At 40.5% G+C, this 19,161-nt stretch overlaps 1 protein-coding gene across 5 annotated transcripts in view; it reads right to left on the minus strand.

Moving 5' to 3' along the window:
• smarcd3b (SWI/SNF related BAF chromatin remodeling complex subunit D3b) overlaps positions 1-18,961 on the minus strand; it is a 50,680-nt gene extending 31,719 nt beyond the window's left edge. The window contains exon 1 of one of the 5 annotated variants that reach the window (XM_074693524.1): positions 3,296-3,529. In XM_074693524.1, the coding sequence (XP_074549625.1) occupies positions 3,296-3,373 (78 nt within the window). In that variant the 5' untranslated portion in view covers positions 3,374-3,529. Of the gene's footprint in view, positions 1-3,295; positions 3,530-18,672 lie in introns of those variants that run through there. The other 4 variants (XM_074693525.1, XM_074693526.1, XM_074693527.1 and 1 more) reach the window with 4 other exon arrangements.
• Between the last annotated feature and the right edge of the window lie 200 nt (positions 18,962-19,161).

Consider the following 19,161-nt stretch of genomic DNA (forward strand, 5'->3'; position numbering starts at 1 on the left):
TGTGTGTGCAGCCGGGATTCGGCAGCAAAGCCCCTGTAACGACCGCTCCTGTCACACACACAATACCTCATCGTGTTCCAGCGGATAAATCTACCTGCCGTCAGGACGCCCCAACATCAGCGCTGATTAAAACGGCCTGAAATCAAAAAATGAGTCGAGCTAGCTCTGTGTTTTTTTCTCGTGATTCTACAATCATACGCCTCAAAGTCTTTTGGATCTTCTTGATGTAGTGGAGGATGAGGAAGTGCTGCCAAATTTGAGGATGTGTGCAAAGGTCAAATTCAGTTCAGCAGAGAATCAAAACTACAGCCAGAAAGGGAGGTAATTTATGAGAAGGAATAAAGCTTTTTGATTAGCTTCTTTTGACAATAAATACTCATATACAGAGAAACGGACTCCCTAACAAACATTAAACTGGGGGCAACCAATGAATACTAAATAAACATCCAAGGAAACATGAAAATAATGTCTGTTGTTGATATTTCACAGAGGTAAACCCTTTTAAATTAACCTCCAGAAACTAATTTCAACCTTTCATCAGAGGATGCATCACAGAGAAGCATCTCTCTTAACTTTTTGGTTCTCAGTTAAAATTTGTCCATCCCCTCATTTTTATACTGCTAATTTTTTACAGAAGGCATAAAAAAACCACAACAAATTCATTGATTCAACTAACTCGAATGTGTCCACCTGCAACATCTTGTTAATTAACGTGAGAATTAGGACGTAGTACAGTTTCAGGATCTGCTCAAAGGTGAAATCCAGTTCAGCTTAATCAAAGAAAAAAAACAGCAGGTATTTCCATAATAAGAGGGACATTATATTTAGGATGAAATTATACTTTCCAGCTTCGGGGAAATGAATCTAAATTGTTGCCAGATGATTTAGGGGTAAAGGATGGTGACAATGTATCACACTGTAAGTAAAAGGTTTGAAAACTGAATTTCAACATCCAAAGCTGGAGTGAGGAAGTGGTCAATTTGATCATTTCTGAAATTAAATCAGAAATGACAAATTAGTTTCTTGAACATCAAAGATGTGTTTTGACTTCAAGGAATTTCTATTGTGTGTCTTAGGCAAGAACATGTATTTGTAAAGATAGATTGTATTCAGTCATATTAACAACTTTAAATAAAAAAAATCACCTTCAGCTTTGGCAAGCTTTGGGACGTACCCCTTCCACATATTTTGGGGCTGAATCAAAACATAACTAGTAGATCGTACTTCAGTAACAAGGTAAACAACAGCTTTCTTCTTTACTTGGTAGGAATTGAAAAATATATTGGATGATACCTGATACCCATTACTCAGTAGCTTGTACACAATACCCAGTGCTTTACTTACTACCCAATACTGATGCCCAGTCCTTGATACCAGATAAACAATACCTGAGCCTAATATTCTATACGCTATTTGATTCTTGACTCTGACACCCAATTCCCACCCAATAACTCACGCTCAAAACCCGGTACACAATGTCCGATTCTGATACCAGTACAGTACCGTGTAACTGATACCCAGTATCCAATACCAATTACCCAACACCCTGTATGGGATACCCAATATCCTACATCCCATACCCCATACCCAACATTCAATACCCATTACTTGATACCCAATACCCAACACCTCAATATTGGATACCCTATACCCAATACCCAACACCCTTAATCCGATGCTCGAGTACTGGGTATGACACCCAATATTTGATACCAAATACCCAATACCCTATAAAGATAGATCGATACCCAGTATCCCAAACCCAATACTTACGTTATACACAATATGACACCCAATACTACATATCCTTTACCCTGTTCCCACTATTTGACACCAATTCCCTGGTACCCGATACCAAATATGCAATACCCATTATCTGATACCGATACTTTGTACATTTACCTACTTCCTGATACCCAATAGCTAACAACCCAAATCTGATGCTTGGTGCACAATCCTGATTTTCTGGTATGATACTCTATACCCAATACCCAATATCTGATACTGGATACCCAATATGCTAAACCTACAGCACAACACACCACACAGATACACCCAAAACCTGGTACTTGGTACACAATACCATATTTGATACCATTAGAATACCCATCACTAGATACCCTAATACCTTTTACCTACTTCCAGATACCTCACACCCAATGGCTGACACTCAAAACCTGATACTGATACACAACATCCTACACCTGGGAAATGCTAACCAAATTCTTCATACCCGATTCCCAATATGTAAAACCTGGTTCACAGCTCATAATGACATTGTCGTAGTTGACACAACTTGCCAATTATATCATGATTCATCACAACATTGTTTGAACAGTAAGGTCAATCACATATTTCTGTACCAATATTTTGTTCCTCTCCTGTTATTTATGAGTTTGAAACAAACTGAAACTAAAAATTCACTCTTTGCAAATTTCAATGGCAAAATTTGAGCTGCAGCGTCAAAAATCCCAGTCTTTTAATGAGTCAATGTCAAAGCCACATCTGCCTGAACTCTTACAAATAAAACGAGTGACTGACAAAGACTTCAATATGATCCTCAGCATCATCTGTCCTTCCAGCTCATTACCAAAACAAACTGCTGTAGTAAATATAAAGTCTGAGTCGTGTACTAATAGTTGCCTAACCTCTAACCGAGAGCCACACTTGACTTGACATTTCATGCTAGCTGCACATGAATGGAGCGATTGTTCTGCATGATTTCCAGGATTTGGCTGCCTGCCTCGTCTCCGTCGTGTACGCTACTACTACGTCCGTTTGTCTCGTGACCTTACAGGTTCAAATCCCTCCACTGAGCAAAGACACGCTGCCTGAGAGGCTGCTCAGGCTGCCGTGTTGTTGTGTTGCTGTCTGTGACTCCCAAAGAGGCTTTCAGCTCCTCTATTAGCCAAAGAGGGAGCTGGCTGCTTCTTCTTTTTTTTTAACTGCTGCTGCTCCTACATTTATCCTTCTTTATGTCTAAGAAACCCTCTGCTCCCCATCCTCCTCCTCATCCTGCACCGCTCCATCCCTCCATCCATGCTGCTTCACTTCTTCTTCTTCTTCTTCTCTCCCCTAACAGGCTGTGATCCGGAGAGGAAGAGGAGGAGGAGGAGGGGGTTGGGGGGCTGGAAATAACCTTCACATGGCCAGCTTTACCCAGCTATCTCTCACACACAGACCGCTGCTGCTGCCGCTGCTGCTGCTGCTGCTGCGCCGACTCATGCACACACACATTCAACACACACACACACATATAGATGCATGCCAGGGAATGACGGACAGCGCCACTCACCACTCCATGGACCAGGAACTCAAACAGTTTGCTCTTGGTGGCTTTCCTGGCTCCCCCCGCCGTCTCCTCCGTAGCCATTTGCTCGAGTCCCCTCCGTTCACCCTCTGCTACGTCTCCCCTCTCTCCTTCTTTTGTCTCTCCCTCTCCCTTCAACCCAGCCTCCTGTTCCCCTCCCCTGCTCCACTTTCCTTCTCTTTGTGCTCTCCTTTTCAGCACTGCCTGTCCCTGACTCTCCTTCTCTCTGTCTCCCTCCTTCTCCCTCCCTCTCTCCTCTCTCTGCCCTCCCTCTCTGGCTCTATTTTGAATGTGCAGCAGCGAGCAGCCCCGCCGAGTCTCACTGTGTCTAGCTCACTTTTTTAGTTGAGCTGCCTTTCAGGAGCCCGGCACGTCGCTTGGAGGTTGGAGTGGGGGGTGTCAGTGAGGGGGTCTGTCAGGGGGGTTTCAGCCAGCCCACCCTGCCGCTCCCCCGCACAGCTGTTGCATTCCATTGGTAGATAAGGGCACGCGGAGCAGAGAAGTGAGGCTGTCGTTTGCTTTGGTTTAAACGGGGGCTGGGGAGGGTACAGTCGGTTAGCTGTTCCCTCTGCTACACCCCCCTCCCTCCTCCACCATCACCACCTCCTGGTGACCAACACAGAGGCCACGGTCAGAGCAAGCACACACACAGCTCCGAGTCCTGCGCTCATTCTCAAAAAGGGTCTCTTAAAGGGGCCACACGTTGTTGTAAAACGTCAAGCAGAGTCATGACGTTGTGATGGTGAGCAGAAAAAGGATGGTGCCGATGTTAACCACTCAAGTCTGTAGAATTGTATCAAAGCGACTCACAACAAGGGAACTAATCTACTCTAAAGCCACTTCATGAAGCCAGAAGGCCACGTCAAGAGCACCTTCACTTCCTGTGTTTCCGCACTAGCCTTTGTCAGAGTGCATTCATGGGTTAGGAGTGTTTCCTCAGCTCGCCTCATTAGCTTTACCTTTCACCCACTAGCTTGGCCTGGAGGCCGAGCTCACTCAGGCTGTGGTGACTCCGGAGGCAAACAAGCAGCCTGGATGGCACAGCAAGGTGACTGTGTTACTTGACACGTGTAATTAGGCTCTGCTGGGGCTTCATGCAGGAAGATTTCTTCTCTCAAGTTGCAAAACTTTGGCTAAATGATGTCCAGGAGACTTTTGAGCAACACCAGCAGGCCAATAGTTGACACTAAGATGCATCCTACAAGGAGAAAGTTTGACCTTTGATCAGTACGATTTTGAAAATCATCAGTTTGTGAGATTTGAGCTTTTAGGGGCGCAGGAAAAATGCACCCCAAACTTAGTACACATTACACAAAAGGTGGCAGCAGTGAAAGATATTCTGTGAATGGATGCAGAGTATGCAGCGAAATAGTCATTGAAAGTCCAAAACATGGACATAGTCTCAGTGGCATCATCCTTTGGTTTCCTGAAACTGAGTTAGCTAACCAATAGCAGAAAATGCATTTGTAAAGCTGGCTAAACTTGAATTTTGGTCCAACTAGTAAGAGGTGAAGCGATCAAATTTTAATTTTTTAATGCTTGTAAAAATGTTCAGAAACTGGTATTTTTACATAGGTGTTTATGAGATCCTATGGGGTTTTGGAGCCACACCCAAGTGGACACTCAAGGAACTGCATTTATTTTTTTCTGTTTTTGCATTAGCTTTGTATTTTAAAGGTTAAGTGTACATAAATAGGTATTTTAAGCAATATCTTGTAGTCAGACCCTCGGTTGAAACATTTCCTTGCTCAAACCTCCTGTTCATTAAGGAACGGTGGCCTTCAAGGACAATAAGCTGTAGTATGATCCTCAATTGATAATATTCTACAATCTTCCCCATCATTAATTTATAAAAAAATCCTCATTCTAGAAAAAAACTGACAAAGTGAATGATAATTAAACATTAATGCAATCTTAGTATTTTTGTAAGCAAAGATGTTGTAACATGCAAACCAGCAGTTCCCTGAGTGTCCACTTGAGGCTGGCTCCAAAAGCCAATAAGTCCCATTCACCTCCATATTGCTATCATTTGTGTCTGTTTTTACAGCTGAATTAACTTTGTTTACAGACTTATTAAATTTTGTGATGATGATATAACGCACTGATATAACATTTATGGTTTACACTGTAGTCTATGGGTACATCCTGGTCCATCTGTGAAGCGTGGTTGTCCCATATCATGATCATATTAGTCTGACTTTGACCACTTACATCAGAGTAAGTAGAAAAAAATGATTGTGAGGCTAAGCTAATGCTAAGAAAAACATTTATTTGATTTTTTTGTTGTTTTTTTTGTTTTATTTGTTTTATAAAGGGACCATGTACAATATTCAACATAAATGTCACCATTTGATGCATTGTACCAGAGTTAGCTTGGAGCTAGTTTACATCTGCAATCCCTTAAATGCACTGTTGTAATACATGTCCTGATACTGTGTGTTGTATGCACCCACCCGCCATGATGAGGTCATTACTTCGACCTGAACCACACCACACTGAGTATTACGACTCTTTCAAGTCCCCCCTCTCCTCCAGCCACTCTCCCCCACCTCCCTCCTGCCACCCGTCAGATCAGAGCCGTGAAATATTCATGAGGTTATTTGAATGACAAAGGAGGCGAAGTGGGGCAGATTCAAAAGAGGGCTTGGCTTATGACACACGGCGGCAAATTGTCACTGTTATTGTTTCCTCTTCTTCTGTCACGCTGATGTGAAAACATGGGAAAAGTGTTAAACAAGGCGTTGGAGGTGAAAGGAAATGGTGCGTAAGAACTTTGAGGGGAGGAAGCTGTCCTTCAGTTATCCCACACTCAGATGAGCAAAACGGCGCGAGGCATAAACGCTAGGAAGAGAAGCTTCAGCTGTTATTAAAACTGACACAGAACTGTTATTGCTAGGACAGCTGGTTTGTGGGATTATGACCTAGAGGTCAAAGGTCCTGACCTTTGGGAGGATGCATTATCCCTCAGAGACATCTTAACGGACTCAAGCTGTTTTGTATCAACTGTTTCATCTGACACAAAAGCAACATTACTGATTAAAACTCTCATCACAACCCTGAAGATGCAATCTGCAGCTTCATGAGCACTGAAATCAACTTATTGATAAGAAAAACTAACCCTCATGTGTTACACACAGCTTTAGTTTGCTTGCTGGCGCCCCCTGCTGTTGGTATTAGCGGTGTGCATATTCAGTCTCAGTCGTATAAGGAACCCAAAGCTGCAAAATGTCTCACTGCTGCTTTCATCTGTGTCCCCCCTGCAGGAAAACTACCCCTCCACACTGGTGCTGTATGTTAAACTAGCCTTAAATAGCATAACATATGATGCAGGCTGTATGTATATAAATATATTTATATATATGATCTCCCAATGTGTGTGTCTGAATTTCACACAAGGCTGAAACCAAACCTGGCAGTGCAGACCTTGTCTCTGAATCCATCTCCTGCACATGGATTTAACGATAACAAAGAGCTCCAGCAGCCCCGGCCCTGCAAAAGAGAGCCTTGAGCGCTGGAGTACCCCCTGTAGGACCCCCACCGTCTCCCTCACCAAAGCCAGTCAGTCTCACCAAATGGTAATGTCCCAGTGAGGAGCAGACAGGGGGGTAGTGGGGGGCTGACAGGGGGTAAAGGAGCAGCAGCAGTGGTACTGATCACCAACAGGGGGCGCAAACAGAGGGGTGACTGTTTGAACAGAGGGAGGGGTTCACTATCATTGCTTGGCTGCAAAGATAATTGACAGATGTCATAAAGCACTATAGTATGACATTTTTTCTTGATTAAAATAATTAACCTCATAATGATGTTTAATCAATTTCATATTCTAAGCATCTTTTTTAATAGGTTTTAAAAAGCTGCATTTCCCTGTTTCGTCACAAGAGGGCGCCAACGAGTAGAAACTACAAGTCAAGGTTCATACAATACAAAATGCTACACCTGCATCAATATTTTACAGAAGCATGGCAGGTTGTGTCAAACAATACCAACAAAGGATCCTGCAAGAGAGAAAACCAGAGACCTGAATTTCTCCAAGATTCATAAAAAAATGTCATACATTAAACAAAAAAACTGCAAAAATGAGCAACACAAACCATCACTACACCTGATTAATACACTGACACTGACCTACTTAGTCTGTATTCCCATGTGATGAAATTCAACAACTTCTCCTATTGTTTAAAGTGAAAAAAAGGCATTATGACTAAATGAAATACAAATACTACTGTTATTTATATTATTATTTTGACGTTAATATGTCAGAAAATGCTAGACAAGCCTTTCACTGTACTCCAGATATCCATGGTAACATCTTCAAATGCTCATATTACATTCTATTAACAAGAGGTTATAGGTTATAAAGGTTTTATTACAAACAAACAAGAGTGACCAATCAGATTTGAAGAAGAACTTACGCTCCTCTGGCTGTCTGAGTAACAATAAATCAGTCGTGTATTTTTTTGTTATCATCATAATTTCCATTAAAAGGCTCCTTAATTATGCTTTTTTTTTTTACTTTGTTTCCCTAAAACAATACATTTTACTCCTTTTATTGCAGTGCAGTTTTATTGCATCATGGCGTTCTGCCAGTGCCCTGCTCACTTGGAACAATTAAAGACAAGAAAAGGAAACAATGTTTTTGAACGCAGAGCAAGTAGCAAACTCAACAGTTTAAAAAATATGAAGCCCATGCTGACGTGACACAAAGGGCAGTTCTTTGAGTGATCACTTGAGGCTGGCTGAGAAACACTGGAAACCATGATGCATCAAGTCAAAAAATAAACATGGCTGCAACCTGGTTCCAAAAAGCGGCTTGGGTGTAAACAGCCACTTTCTCTATGAGCACAGTTATGAATTTCTCAAGTTATTGAACTTAAGTGCCTTGCCCATATAAGGGCATAACTGACTTAAATGACAGGCAGGCACAGTAGATGTCTAAAAGGATCCTTAACATTTTAACTTTCACTTTTTAAATGCAAAAGATATGAAGTATATTCAATTTAAACCCTTGAATGTTCCATCCGAGAAAAAAAAGTGAGTTTATTTATTTTCTAAAGTCTAACTTAACTGAACAACTCCAGAATCCTTATTCAGTTTTTTTTTATATATATATATTTTGGGGACTCTTAAACTTTGTGAGAATGAGTTAATGTGTTATTGTAACTACATGTAATGTTGTTGGTGTAATGTCTGTGTGTATGCTCTGTTTCTCTTGTGTGTGTCAATGTTAACTGTCCTTACCTGCCTTAGGACTGCAGATGTAAATTAGCTATTGTGCTAACTCTGGCATATTTACATTGAAGCTTTTGCTGATATGTTGATTAATATGCATTGTTCTAATTCAATAATAATAAATAAATAAATAAATAAAAATAAAGAATAATTTCTGCAATTCTAATATAGTTCTGATGACAATGGGCTTCAGAACTCTATATCTGAAACAAATGAGTGATGTCATTAAGACTACGTTCATATATCAAACAGTAAGGCTGGGACGATATGCTATTCTCACAATTTGATTGTATTACGATTTTTTGGGTGGTGGTTCGATTTAAATTGCAATTCTTCAATATTAACAATTTATTGTTTGCTTCTTGCTCAGGTTTCTTTAGTTTTCCTTAATTTGCCCAAACATTTCAATGATATGATAATTTCTACAGACGATATCAGGAGCCGTATTTTCCAATAAAATGCACATCACGCGAGTCAGAGAGAGACATTTCACCCTCTGCTGGAGATAAATGTTCAGTTCAGTGTCAAGTTTATAGAAAAAAGACTGAAATAAAAAAATAGAATTTGAAAAAAAAAAAAGTTTTTTTTTTTTTTTGGACAAAGAATCGAGATTTTGATGTTGTCAACCAAAAAAAATCCTGATATATAAATATTTTTTTCTCCCACCCCTATTAAACAGTTTATGATGTGGAGTCACCAAAACATTTCCAACTTTGGTGAAAAAGCATGAGTATGAGAAAAATTTTCTCTTTAAAGCCAAAATGTGTGGAGAGCTGCAAGCTAATGAGATGAAAGGCTGTGTAAAATTAACGTCAGATCTCAAAATAACGTTTTCTTCTGTTTTTTACTTTAATTGAAGCAGGAAAGTTCAGCAGGTTGTGAGATGTAGAGGAATTAAAACATTTGTTGCACCTTTAACTGAAATTTTGAATAAGCTAAAAAGAGGAAGGAAAAAGAAGCTGAAACGATACAAGGATGAAAATTTATTTGGTGCTGATGAACAACCTGCAGCTCCCAGTGGTAACATTTACATACCAGAGCCCAGGAACCTGCCTGCCTCCACATTATTGTCACAGACAGATGGGGTGCTCGAGGGGGGAATATGGATTGTACTGGGCACAGAGTAAAGTCTGATCCCTCCCGCTGCTGGGCCCCACTCCGTCTTTCTTTTTTGCCCTTCTTCTGTTTAAGAGCTGCACACAAAACCATGCTCAAGCTGCTTTAAAGCTACTCAATGGCCTTCGCTGGGCTTCAAAAGGACTGTACAAAAGCACGCAGACCTGCACCTCGGAGAGGGGGGGATTAGGGATCGGAGAAGTACATTTCAGGGGCTGATTTGTTGCAGCCAGGCATGAGTAATGAAGAGGAAAGTACAGAAAGGAGAGAAGGGTAGCTGGAAAGAAAAGGGCATCTGGTGATTTTTTTTTGGTGCAATAAAGTGTGGGGGAATAAAGTTGCACAAAGCAGCTCAATGATGAAAACTTATACTAAGGAGCTGCATGTGCAGAGCTAAAGCTCGGATTTCTGTTCGGGACAAAGCATCTTTCTGGTTCACTTCTTTGGCAGTCTCAAAAAGAAGATGCATTGTGGGAGCAGATGGAAAGACGAGAGCAGCAGCCCTGAGCCGAGTTTCCCCCCTGCGAGCTACAAGCAACACACCGGAACAAGGCCTGGAGCGTTTACCTGCTTCAGGGCATTTCCTGTTTGCTGGAGCCATGACAACGGCATAATCTGCCTTTCGTCCAAACCGAGCAGCCAATCGAGAGAGAGCGACGCCGACTGCAGAGACTTCAAAACTGGAGCAGCAGCTGGTGAGCTGAGCGAGGGGCTGCTCCAGAAGTAAAAAAGAAATTTTGTTTTTTTTAGAGGAAAGTCTCAGTTTGATGTGTTAGTCAGCGGAGAGGGCACAGAGGTCAGCGCTGATACAAATCTACAGAGTAACAGAAACAACACCTCCCTCGCTTCACTTTCTCTTTTTTCTACCCTTCACCCAAGACAAGTATTAGCCCCGATCTTTCAGCAGCGCTCTGCCCAAGCAGGACGGGTTAGAAAGCCGACAGAACGAGGGCAAGAATGGTATGTGCAGGGCTGACTCAAAATCTGAGAGATGAAAATCAAGCAAGGGGAGAGGACGAGGAGGAGGAGGGGTGAGAGCCTGAAAAATTAACTGCCACCGTGTCTGCACATCCCATCAGCCGAGGAATGAATAAAATGTACGTTTTTATGTGTCCCAAAGTAAATCCCCATCACCCAAACAGCAACAACCAACAGATAAGTTCAACAAAATCATATTATCTTAGTTTGGTGGCTGGTATGTGCAACTTTTCAAGTGAGTCACACAAGGGAAAGAATTTGTGTCCCATAAAAAATTAACAACCCAGAAGATTATCATCGTAGAAGCTGCTCTGCAGTTATTTCCCAATTACGTAGACTGTTTTTAAACCGTATAGTCTGAAAAAATGTGTAAAAGTGGCTCAAAATCTGGCGAAAAGAATGGCTGGAATAACAAACACAGAGCAATGACGTGACATTTTATGTTTGCACATGAAGCCAAATGTTTGAGCTCGGAAATATGATGGATCTGAGCTGAAACAACTGTGAGAGCTGATAAGCTGTAGGATCCTGTTTTTGTTAGCTTTATAGGCTAACTGTAGGCTAATTACAAGTGTGATAACTTAGCCCAATACAGAAGTGCTAAAAAACTGCATTTATTTAAAGTGTCCACTAGGGGCTGATTCTGGATGCACCGAAAAACACATTTACACCCATTCAAAAAAGCAAAAATAACCACGTCTACACTTAGTATAACATTGATATCTTGATACAGCAGTACAACAATGACTAAAATATATTAAAAGTATTTAAAAACGGAAAATTGTGGAATTTTGCACTGCAAAAAATGATTCTTTTTTGTTATGAGCTCTACTTCTTTATCTCTTAAGTATATTGTCACAACATTGGAAGAATTCCTGCTGCTCATTTCTGCTAGTTGCCGTCAACTTCCTCTGTGGACTATAAACTGGTATTAAACTCAGCTCATTCATGGCATTGGCGCCATCTGGTGGTGTCTGTAAGTAGGGACGCAAAAAGGCAAATTTGCGGGGAAAGCTATTTAGTGTCCAGTATTTTTTTTTTTTTTTTTACCTCCACCAAGGAGCTTGTGTTTTTGGGTGAGTTTGTCTGTGTGATTGTCTGGAACAACATAACCCAAAAACTAACGAACGGATCTCGATGACATATTCAGGAAATGTTCAAAATGGGATAAGGGAGACTGATTAAATTTTGGAGGTGATCCGGATCACCGTCTGGATCCAGGATTCTTTTAAAGGATTCTTTATTATTGTAAGATAGGGCGGTTTTCACCATATGTGTATATAACTCCATGATAAATGGTTGGATTGCTTTGCAAAACAATACAAGACAAGGTCACCATAATTTCTGACAGATGTAAAAGTACAATTCAGATCCTGGCAATATTCTGGATACTAAGATCTGGAATATGAAATATGTACTGGGTCATCATAATTTTCATAAATCTGCTGAAAGGGAGTATAACATTAAAGTAGGACTAAAGTGTTGCGTGACAATCACAATATGCTTGGTGGGGGTCAGCGCTCTCTGAGTGCTTTTCTAGTTAAAAACAGCATTTAGCCTTTGCATATCTATAATTGTATCACCCAGGTCAGGACCATGGCATAGTAGGATATCCATATTTTATCCTGCTGTTACTGAAATCAAAACCTGTGTATCTTCTAACCAGCCTGTCAAAAATCTGTTGTTTTGATTGTTTTTGAATGGGTGTGTTTGTTGTTTCTGGTACTTTTGAAGCCACCCCCTAGTGGACACTAGTGGAACTACAGGCCTCATATGTCAAGACTGAATGCTGTAAAAACAGACCATAAATTTGATTAAAAAAAAATCGAATGTTTCACAAAATATTAAAAGCACAAAAGTGTTTGAACTATTTTTTTTTAAAAGATAAATTAAAGCTGTTTTAATGTGTAATGTGTTCTTATAAAAAGCTCTAAATGTTCCCTCTGTCCAGCAGATTTTGGTGCAGTATTGAGTGTTAACATCTAAATGGGTCAACCAGCAGCTCAGTGAACTGTAGCACCATTAGGACCCAGACAGTTTGTCTCTGAATCGAGCGCATGGTCTCATTAGACGGCGAACGCTACATTATGAATGAGAGTAACGTGCAACTGGAGGGAAAAGTGCTGTAGGTGAGATAGCAGTGATTAAAAAGCAGCTCTCATCTGTTGGTAGGCAGGGAGAGGAACGTGTTAATTAGGTTACAGAGAGCCAGATTTAAAGCATACAAATCTATAATCTGAGTGTGAAAATGACACAGAGAAGGTTCAGAGGGTTGCTTTCAAGTTATATTTAAAGGCTGCAGATTGTATAAAATTAATCCTCAGAATGTGGCTATAAATATAATGTGTGTTTATAAAGAATGGACTTGAACTGCATGTCTATAAACAGCAAAGTGAGCCTTACAAAGTCACATACTGCAGGGTTATATTTGTTATGATGGTAGTAGTGGTACGAAATATATATAATTAATTGATTTTTACATTTAACGTGCATGAACATTCCATTTTCTGGATTTTAGCTGGAAAAGTGATCTCTTCCCCACAGTCACAGGCACTGAATTGTATGTTTATCCAGTATTCATGTACTCACTACCTGTTTAAGCTTTCATACTGAAAATGAAATGAATAAAAGTTTTTCTATCAGCTCATTTGTTTCCGCTATGGAGCCAGCACATTCCTCACCAGCCAAGAAAAGGAAGTGCTCCATTGTCCATTTATCCCACAAATAACACAAAACACAAAGCCAGGGAACATTTAATTGGGCGACCTGATATCGTGGAAACAAAGCCAAACGTGTGTCACTTCCAGTTTTTCCAATCTAGCCCACTTTAGGAGGAGAAACACTTTTTAAAAAATGTTCGACAAAGACTGACTCACTGAAACATCGATTGACCCTGATGAGTCACTGAAACTAAATTTCAAACATGACTGAACAGAGTGACCGAGGTGTATGAGTGTGTGTGTAAGGAGGGGGGGGGGTTCCTGCGGCTTTCCTTAAAAAGTAAGGTCAAGCATTCAGCAGACTGTAAAAGGAGCTGATCCTCTGATCCTCCATCAGACCTCTGGAGCTGTGATTGCACCTTGCATACTAATGGGACTGTTCTCCTTTTCCTTTATACTGAAAGGGGTATCTGTGCCAGCAGCACAGGGAAGACTGCAGTTTGAAAATTGAGCTATTTCAGCCCTGTTTATTCAGACAGAAAGCTTGCACGAATTACCAACAAAGACCAACCACGTCTTCAGTAAACACGTTAGAAAGAAAGCAGAGAATCAAACCCACAAAACAGCTCAAGCACAAAATACAGGAGCAGCAAAGAAAGTATGACATTCCTGCACCGACATATGGAAACTTAACGTATATTCCGATCAGAAAAAACTCCCCACACACAGGAAAATTTAATTCAACAGCCACGGAGGGGCCCAATACATGGAAAGCCTACAGTCAGGCAGCAATTTTCTGAATTAAATGTGGTTATGTAATGTTCCTCTCGACGTATTCCTTTCAAATGCCTCTGTGTGTGAGTTTTTCTTTGTAAAGAGCATCAAACTGATTGCATTTGATGTGCCCTATGAAATTAGCAAGCAGCTGAGTCACCAAGGCCTCTGTAACTCAACAGTTCTGTACAACAGGAGCAGGAAAAGTAGGCTACAGAGGGAGAGACCTAAGGGGTTTAAAATGCACAATGAACCCAGTGACAACACATCTCCAAATCACACAAGGATTTAGGCCATATTGTAAAAAAAAAGTCTTTTTTTTTCTCTTAAATTCATGCTATATTTTAGTGCCACTGACTTTTGCATAGAAATGTGGGAATATATGCAGATAAATTGTAAAATTTAAATCCTACATTTTAAATAACAGTACTACATATTCACATGAAGCAGAAAATAAGTGGCCCGACAGTCAGTAATATGATACACAAATAAAAATTGACATATTAATTGACACATTGTTAAACTATTTTAGCCCTAACAAGTCTGTAAAGTTAACAAAAAAAACCCCACAGATTGCAGCTACTTATTTTAACCTAGCATAAAGGCGGACACAGCTAGCTTGACCCAGCAGAATACAACAAAATCCACAGGCTGAAGTTCATTAATTTGCACATGTTTAATGCTTATGAAGCTACATAAAAACTACACCTGTTTGTTTTATTGAAGTTAGAGCCTACTAAGGGTGAATTTGAAAAAAAAAAAAGGTGGTTACTGTTTCCTTGTGTTTTCTGTTCATACATGTTAGCTACATGAACAGGATGCTATCTATAGCCTGTGTTGCCAGATTGGGCAGTTTTCCGCCCAATTGGGCTACTTTTGATTACATCTGGCAGGGAAAAAATGCATTAGGCGGGTATATAATATTTGGGCTGCTTTTGCCAACATCTGGCGTTTTTTTATATTGTGGAAACAGCACAACAAACTGTTACTTTATGGTTTAAAAACAGTACAAATACAAATTTCAGTATACTTTATTCACTTGTATTATATTCAATTAAAAACACATTTATTTGCAGTGAGTTATTCAGTCGTTATCAATGTCGCCATAACAACGTGACGTCATATTCATGTAAATCTACAGTCTCCATGTCCGTAGTAATCGTTTTATCTGTGTTCTGGTACGTGTAAATAGCAGGTGGTTGATGTTACTGCTGCTGTGTTAACTTGGGCCTGGCACTGGGATACAGGAGGTGCATTTTTTCCACATTTTCTGTGACATGCACTGTCTGTAATAATACAACCTGCCATTTGGGCTTAAATGCTTAATACTGTAAATGCATCTAAATCCATGTTTATTGAAAATTTAAATATTTCCGTGTGTAAAACACTATTGGGCGTTTTTTTGCGGAAGTGGGCAGGTTTTGGAAGGTGATTGGGCAGAAATAGCTCAACCACATCTTGCAACACTGTCTTTAGCACAAGGCTACACACAACTTTTTTGACTGTTTTTAAAGTCTTGCTGCCAACAACTCTGAACGATGTATATTTATAATTTAAGGAAATATTTCTCTTTTCTTGCCAACAGTAAGATTAAAGATTGAAACCACTTTTGTCCCTAAAACATAGTACAAATCGTGTGCTTCTGTCACTTACACTTAGTATTTTGTAGAGGTAGACCGATATATCAGCCGGCCGATATATTGGGCCGATATTTGGACATTTGTCTCTATCGGCCATTGGCCGTGTTTTCTTTTAAAAAGCCGATTTTTGATCCGTTGTATAAAATGATGCAATTTTTGATCAGGCACAAAAAAGATGAGCACCTCAAACTTGTGGAACCACTTGGATACATTACATACTTTTGTTCAAATTATATTAATAAGTTTAAATTTCTTTTTTTGACATTTTAAGAAGAGTGTGAATGTTTACTACTGCTTGTTACATTGTGTGTTTACTCAGACAAAATATGTCATTGTTTTGAAAGCTGAATAAATGTTCAGAGGACTGGACACGACTTGTTGTAATAGATTTCTTTGAGTTGCTCAGAAATTGCTGCGTTTCACAAAAATGTGATAAATATATATTTATTTAACAGTCGGCCTGAATATCAAATTGGAAAAATCAGCTATGCATATCGGCATCGGCTGCCCAAATTTGGAAAGCATCGGCATCGGCCCCCAAAAAACCCATATCGGTCGAACTCTAGTATATTGAGTGCTTTAGTGACCATCCATTGTTACCTGGGCTCTAACTTTGCTTTTGTACAACAAGCTAGCTTGTCTCAAAGAAAGCAAAATAGGCTACAAGTCTTTTTTTAAGTTTGTTAATTATAAATCTAGTTCTGATTTCCCTTTTTGCTTACTTTATGTTAAAACTGCAAAGCTAGCCCATTGTGAGCTTTAGTAGGACATTCCAGACACAGATTAGCTAGTTTTGTAAAGTGTTTAGCGCCAGTCCTCATACATTAACACAAACTTTGATGTCATATTTTTGGTTTACACAGCTTTTTTGACTGTTTGTAAAGTCTTGCTGCCCACAACTCTGAACAATGTATATTATTAATTTAGGAAATATTTATCTTTTCTTGCCAACAGTAGTATTAAAAGATTTAAATCACCTTTATCACTTAAACAGAGTACAAATTGTGCACTTCTGTAACTTACACTTGGTATTTTGAGTGCTTTAGTGACCATCCATTGTTACCTGGGCTCTAACTTGGCTTTTGTACAACAAGCTAGCTTGTCTCAAAGAAAACAAAAAAAGCTACAAGTCCTTTTTGAGTATTACTTATAAATCCAGCTCTAATTTCTCTTTTTGCTTACTTTATGTTAAGACTGCAAAGCTAGCCTATTGTTAGCTTTAGTTTGACATTCCAGACACAAATTAGCTAGTTTTGTAAAGTGTTTAGCGCCAGTCCTCATACGTTAACACAAACTCTGATGTCATATTTTTGGTTTACACAGCTTTTTTGACTGTTTGTAAAGTCTTGCTGCCCACAACTCTGAACAATGTATATCTATAATTCAAGGAAATATTTCTCTTTTTTGCCAACAGTAAATTTAAAAGATTGAAATCACTTTTGTCCCTCAAACAGAGTACAAATTTTGTACTTCTGTAACTTACACTTAGTATTTTGAGTGCTTTAGTGACCATCCAATGTTACCTGGGCTTTAGATTTTGCTTTTGTACAACAAGCTAGCTTGTCTCAAAGAAAACAAAATAGGCTACAAATCATTTTTTAAGTTAATACTTATAAATCTAGTTCTAATTTCCCTGTTTGCTTACTTTATGTTATGACTGCAAAGCTAGCCTATTGTTAGCTTTAGTGTGACATTCCAGACACAAATTAGCTAGTTTCGTTAAGTGTTTAGCGCCAGTCCTCATACGTTAAAACAAACTCTGATGTCTTATTTTTGGTTTATACACGGTTTCCCATCAGTTATAAGACATTAAAACAGTACATCTGGCACAAAACTGAAGCTAAGAGCATGTTAGCTTAGCTAAACTGAATTACTAAAATGATTAGAAACTGCTAGCCGAGCGGGTTAGCACTCTCTCTCAAAAATAGGGAGGCTAGGCTATATGAGGTTAGCTTCTCGGTGTTTTTTGCTAACTGGATGCTGCTTGTAAATTTATCTAACACTTAGCAGAAACAGTTCCCTCTAACCGAGTATTGGGGCTTGTCTGTGGACTTTAGGGCCCTCTCAGAAAGCAGTAAATATAGGGAGAGCTACAGCTGGAGTCAAAAAATGTGATTTTCCTCTGGATCAGCAAAAGTATATCTGGCTCTAACTGGACGCCCCAAATTCCTCTCCCGCTGCCGTGTGCACCCACAGCCTGCCTGCAGATCATCACACTGAAACTGAAACTTTTCCCTGCTCCAAGATCCAACACGCAGTTACAGACGAGGGGGGCTAGCAACCCTACATGAGGCTCTGTTGTGTGCGCCCTAAATCAAAAAGGGGGAAAGGAGGGGGAAAAGGAGGAGGGGGATGAATTAAAGGCATGCGTAAAAAGGTAAGAGGACGGTCTGACTGCGAGCACACTCGGCGGGGCTTCACCGTGCATCCCTTCCTTGTGTTACTCCTCAAGTGTCTGTTTCCCACACGAGTCAAGGTTAACAAGCCGCGCTGGTGTCTGCGTCGGCTGGAAAACGGGGAGGGGTGGGAGGTGGAGGTGGAGGGGTGAGGTGGTGCAACTATACAGTGTGCTGTGTGATGATGCAGACAGACTGAGCGAGAGGGAGAGCTACTGTAGCCTACAGTCCCCTTAAATATTCCCAACCACATCCCACTCCCCTGCTCAATATCCTCCCTAATACAATGTGCACCATGCGACTACACAACAGAATAAACCCAAATTCACAATCAGGTGGAAATTAATCCCGGTGGCTTTTTTAGATGCACAATAAATTACAGCTAGACAAGAAAAAACTCCAGTGCGCACTAATCCGGCTGGCAACGCGCCTACAGGATAAAGGGAATATATTAAGAATAGTTTTAATGGTGGATGCGGATCCAGAGCAGCGCAGACTCAAGCGAGGCAAAGTGATGTTGAATAAAACAAACGTGCTAATGTATCACAAGGTAGCATAAGCATCCATACCTTTCTCTCCATCACTCTGCGCTTTTTTAGGCTACTCAACAACAGCAACTGTAGGAGGTGTCTCTGTGGAGGGGTCCGGTCCGGCACGGCGCACAGCTCCCCGTCACTCCTCAACTTCCTCTCGGCTTTTCCAGACAGCAGCGGCTCCCTATCACTTCCCCATTACCGGACAGCTAGGCGACTTATTAGCACTGGCCTGTGAGACGCCGAGCCGGGGATAGAGCCAGAGCCAGGATTGGTGAAGCCTTGTTCGGAAGAGAGCAGGAGCGCAGGCGCGGTCTCTGCTGGAGAGTCGATATAATGAAAAATCACCAGTGGCAGGGAGTGTCATCAAATTATCCTCATGAGCCGGGTTTTTGGGGAGGGGGAGAAATACTGTCCTAAGATGGGCATTAAAAAAGAGTGTAAATGGCGATTAAAGGCTGTTAAATTGAGATACAATTTTTTTTTCTGTAACTGAGGCCTACAAGATGCACAAAATTCACATCA

Source organism: Halichoeres trimaculatus, unplaced genomic scaffold (genome assembly GCF_033239565.1).
Source record: "Halichoeres trimaculatus isolate MK-OKI-2021-1 unplaced genomic scaffold, fHalTri1.1 fHalTri1_scaffold_18, whole genome shotgun sequence".
Taxonomy (NCBI): Eukaryota; Metazoa; Chordata; class Actinopteri; order Labriformes; family Labridae; genus Halichoeres; species Halichoeres trimaculatus.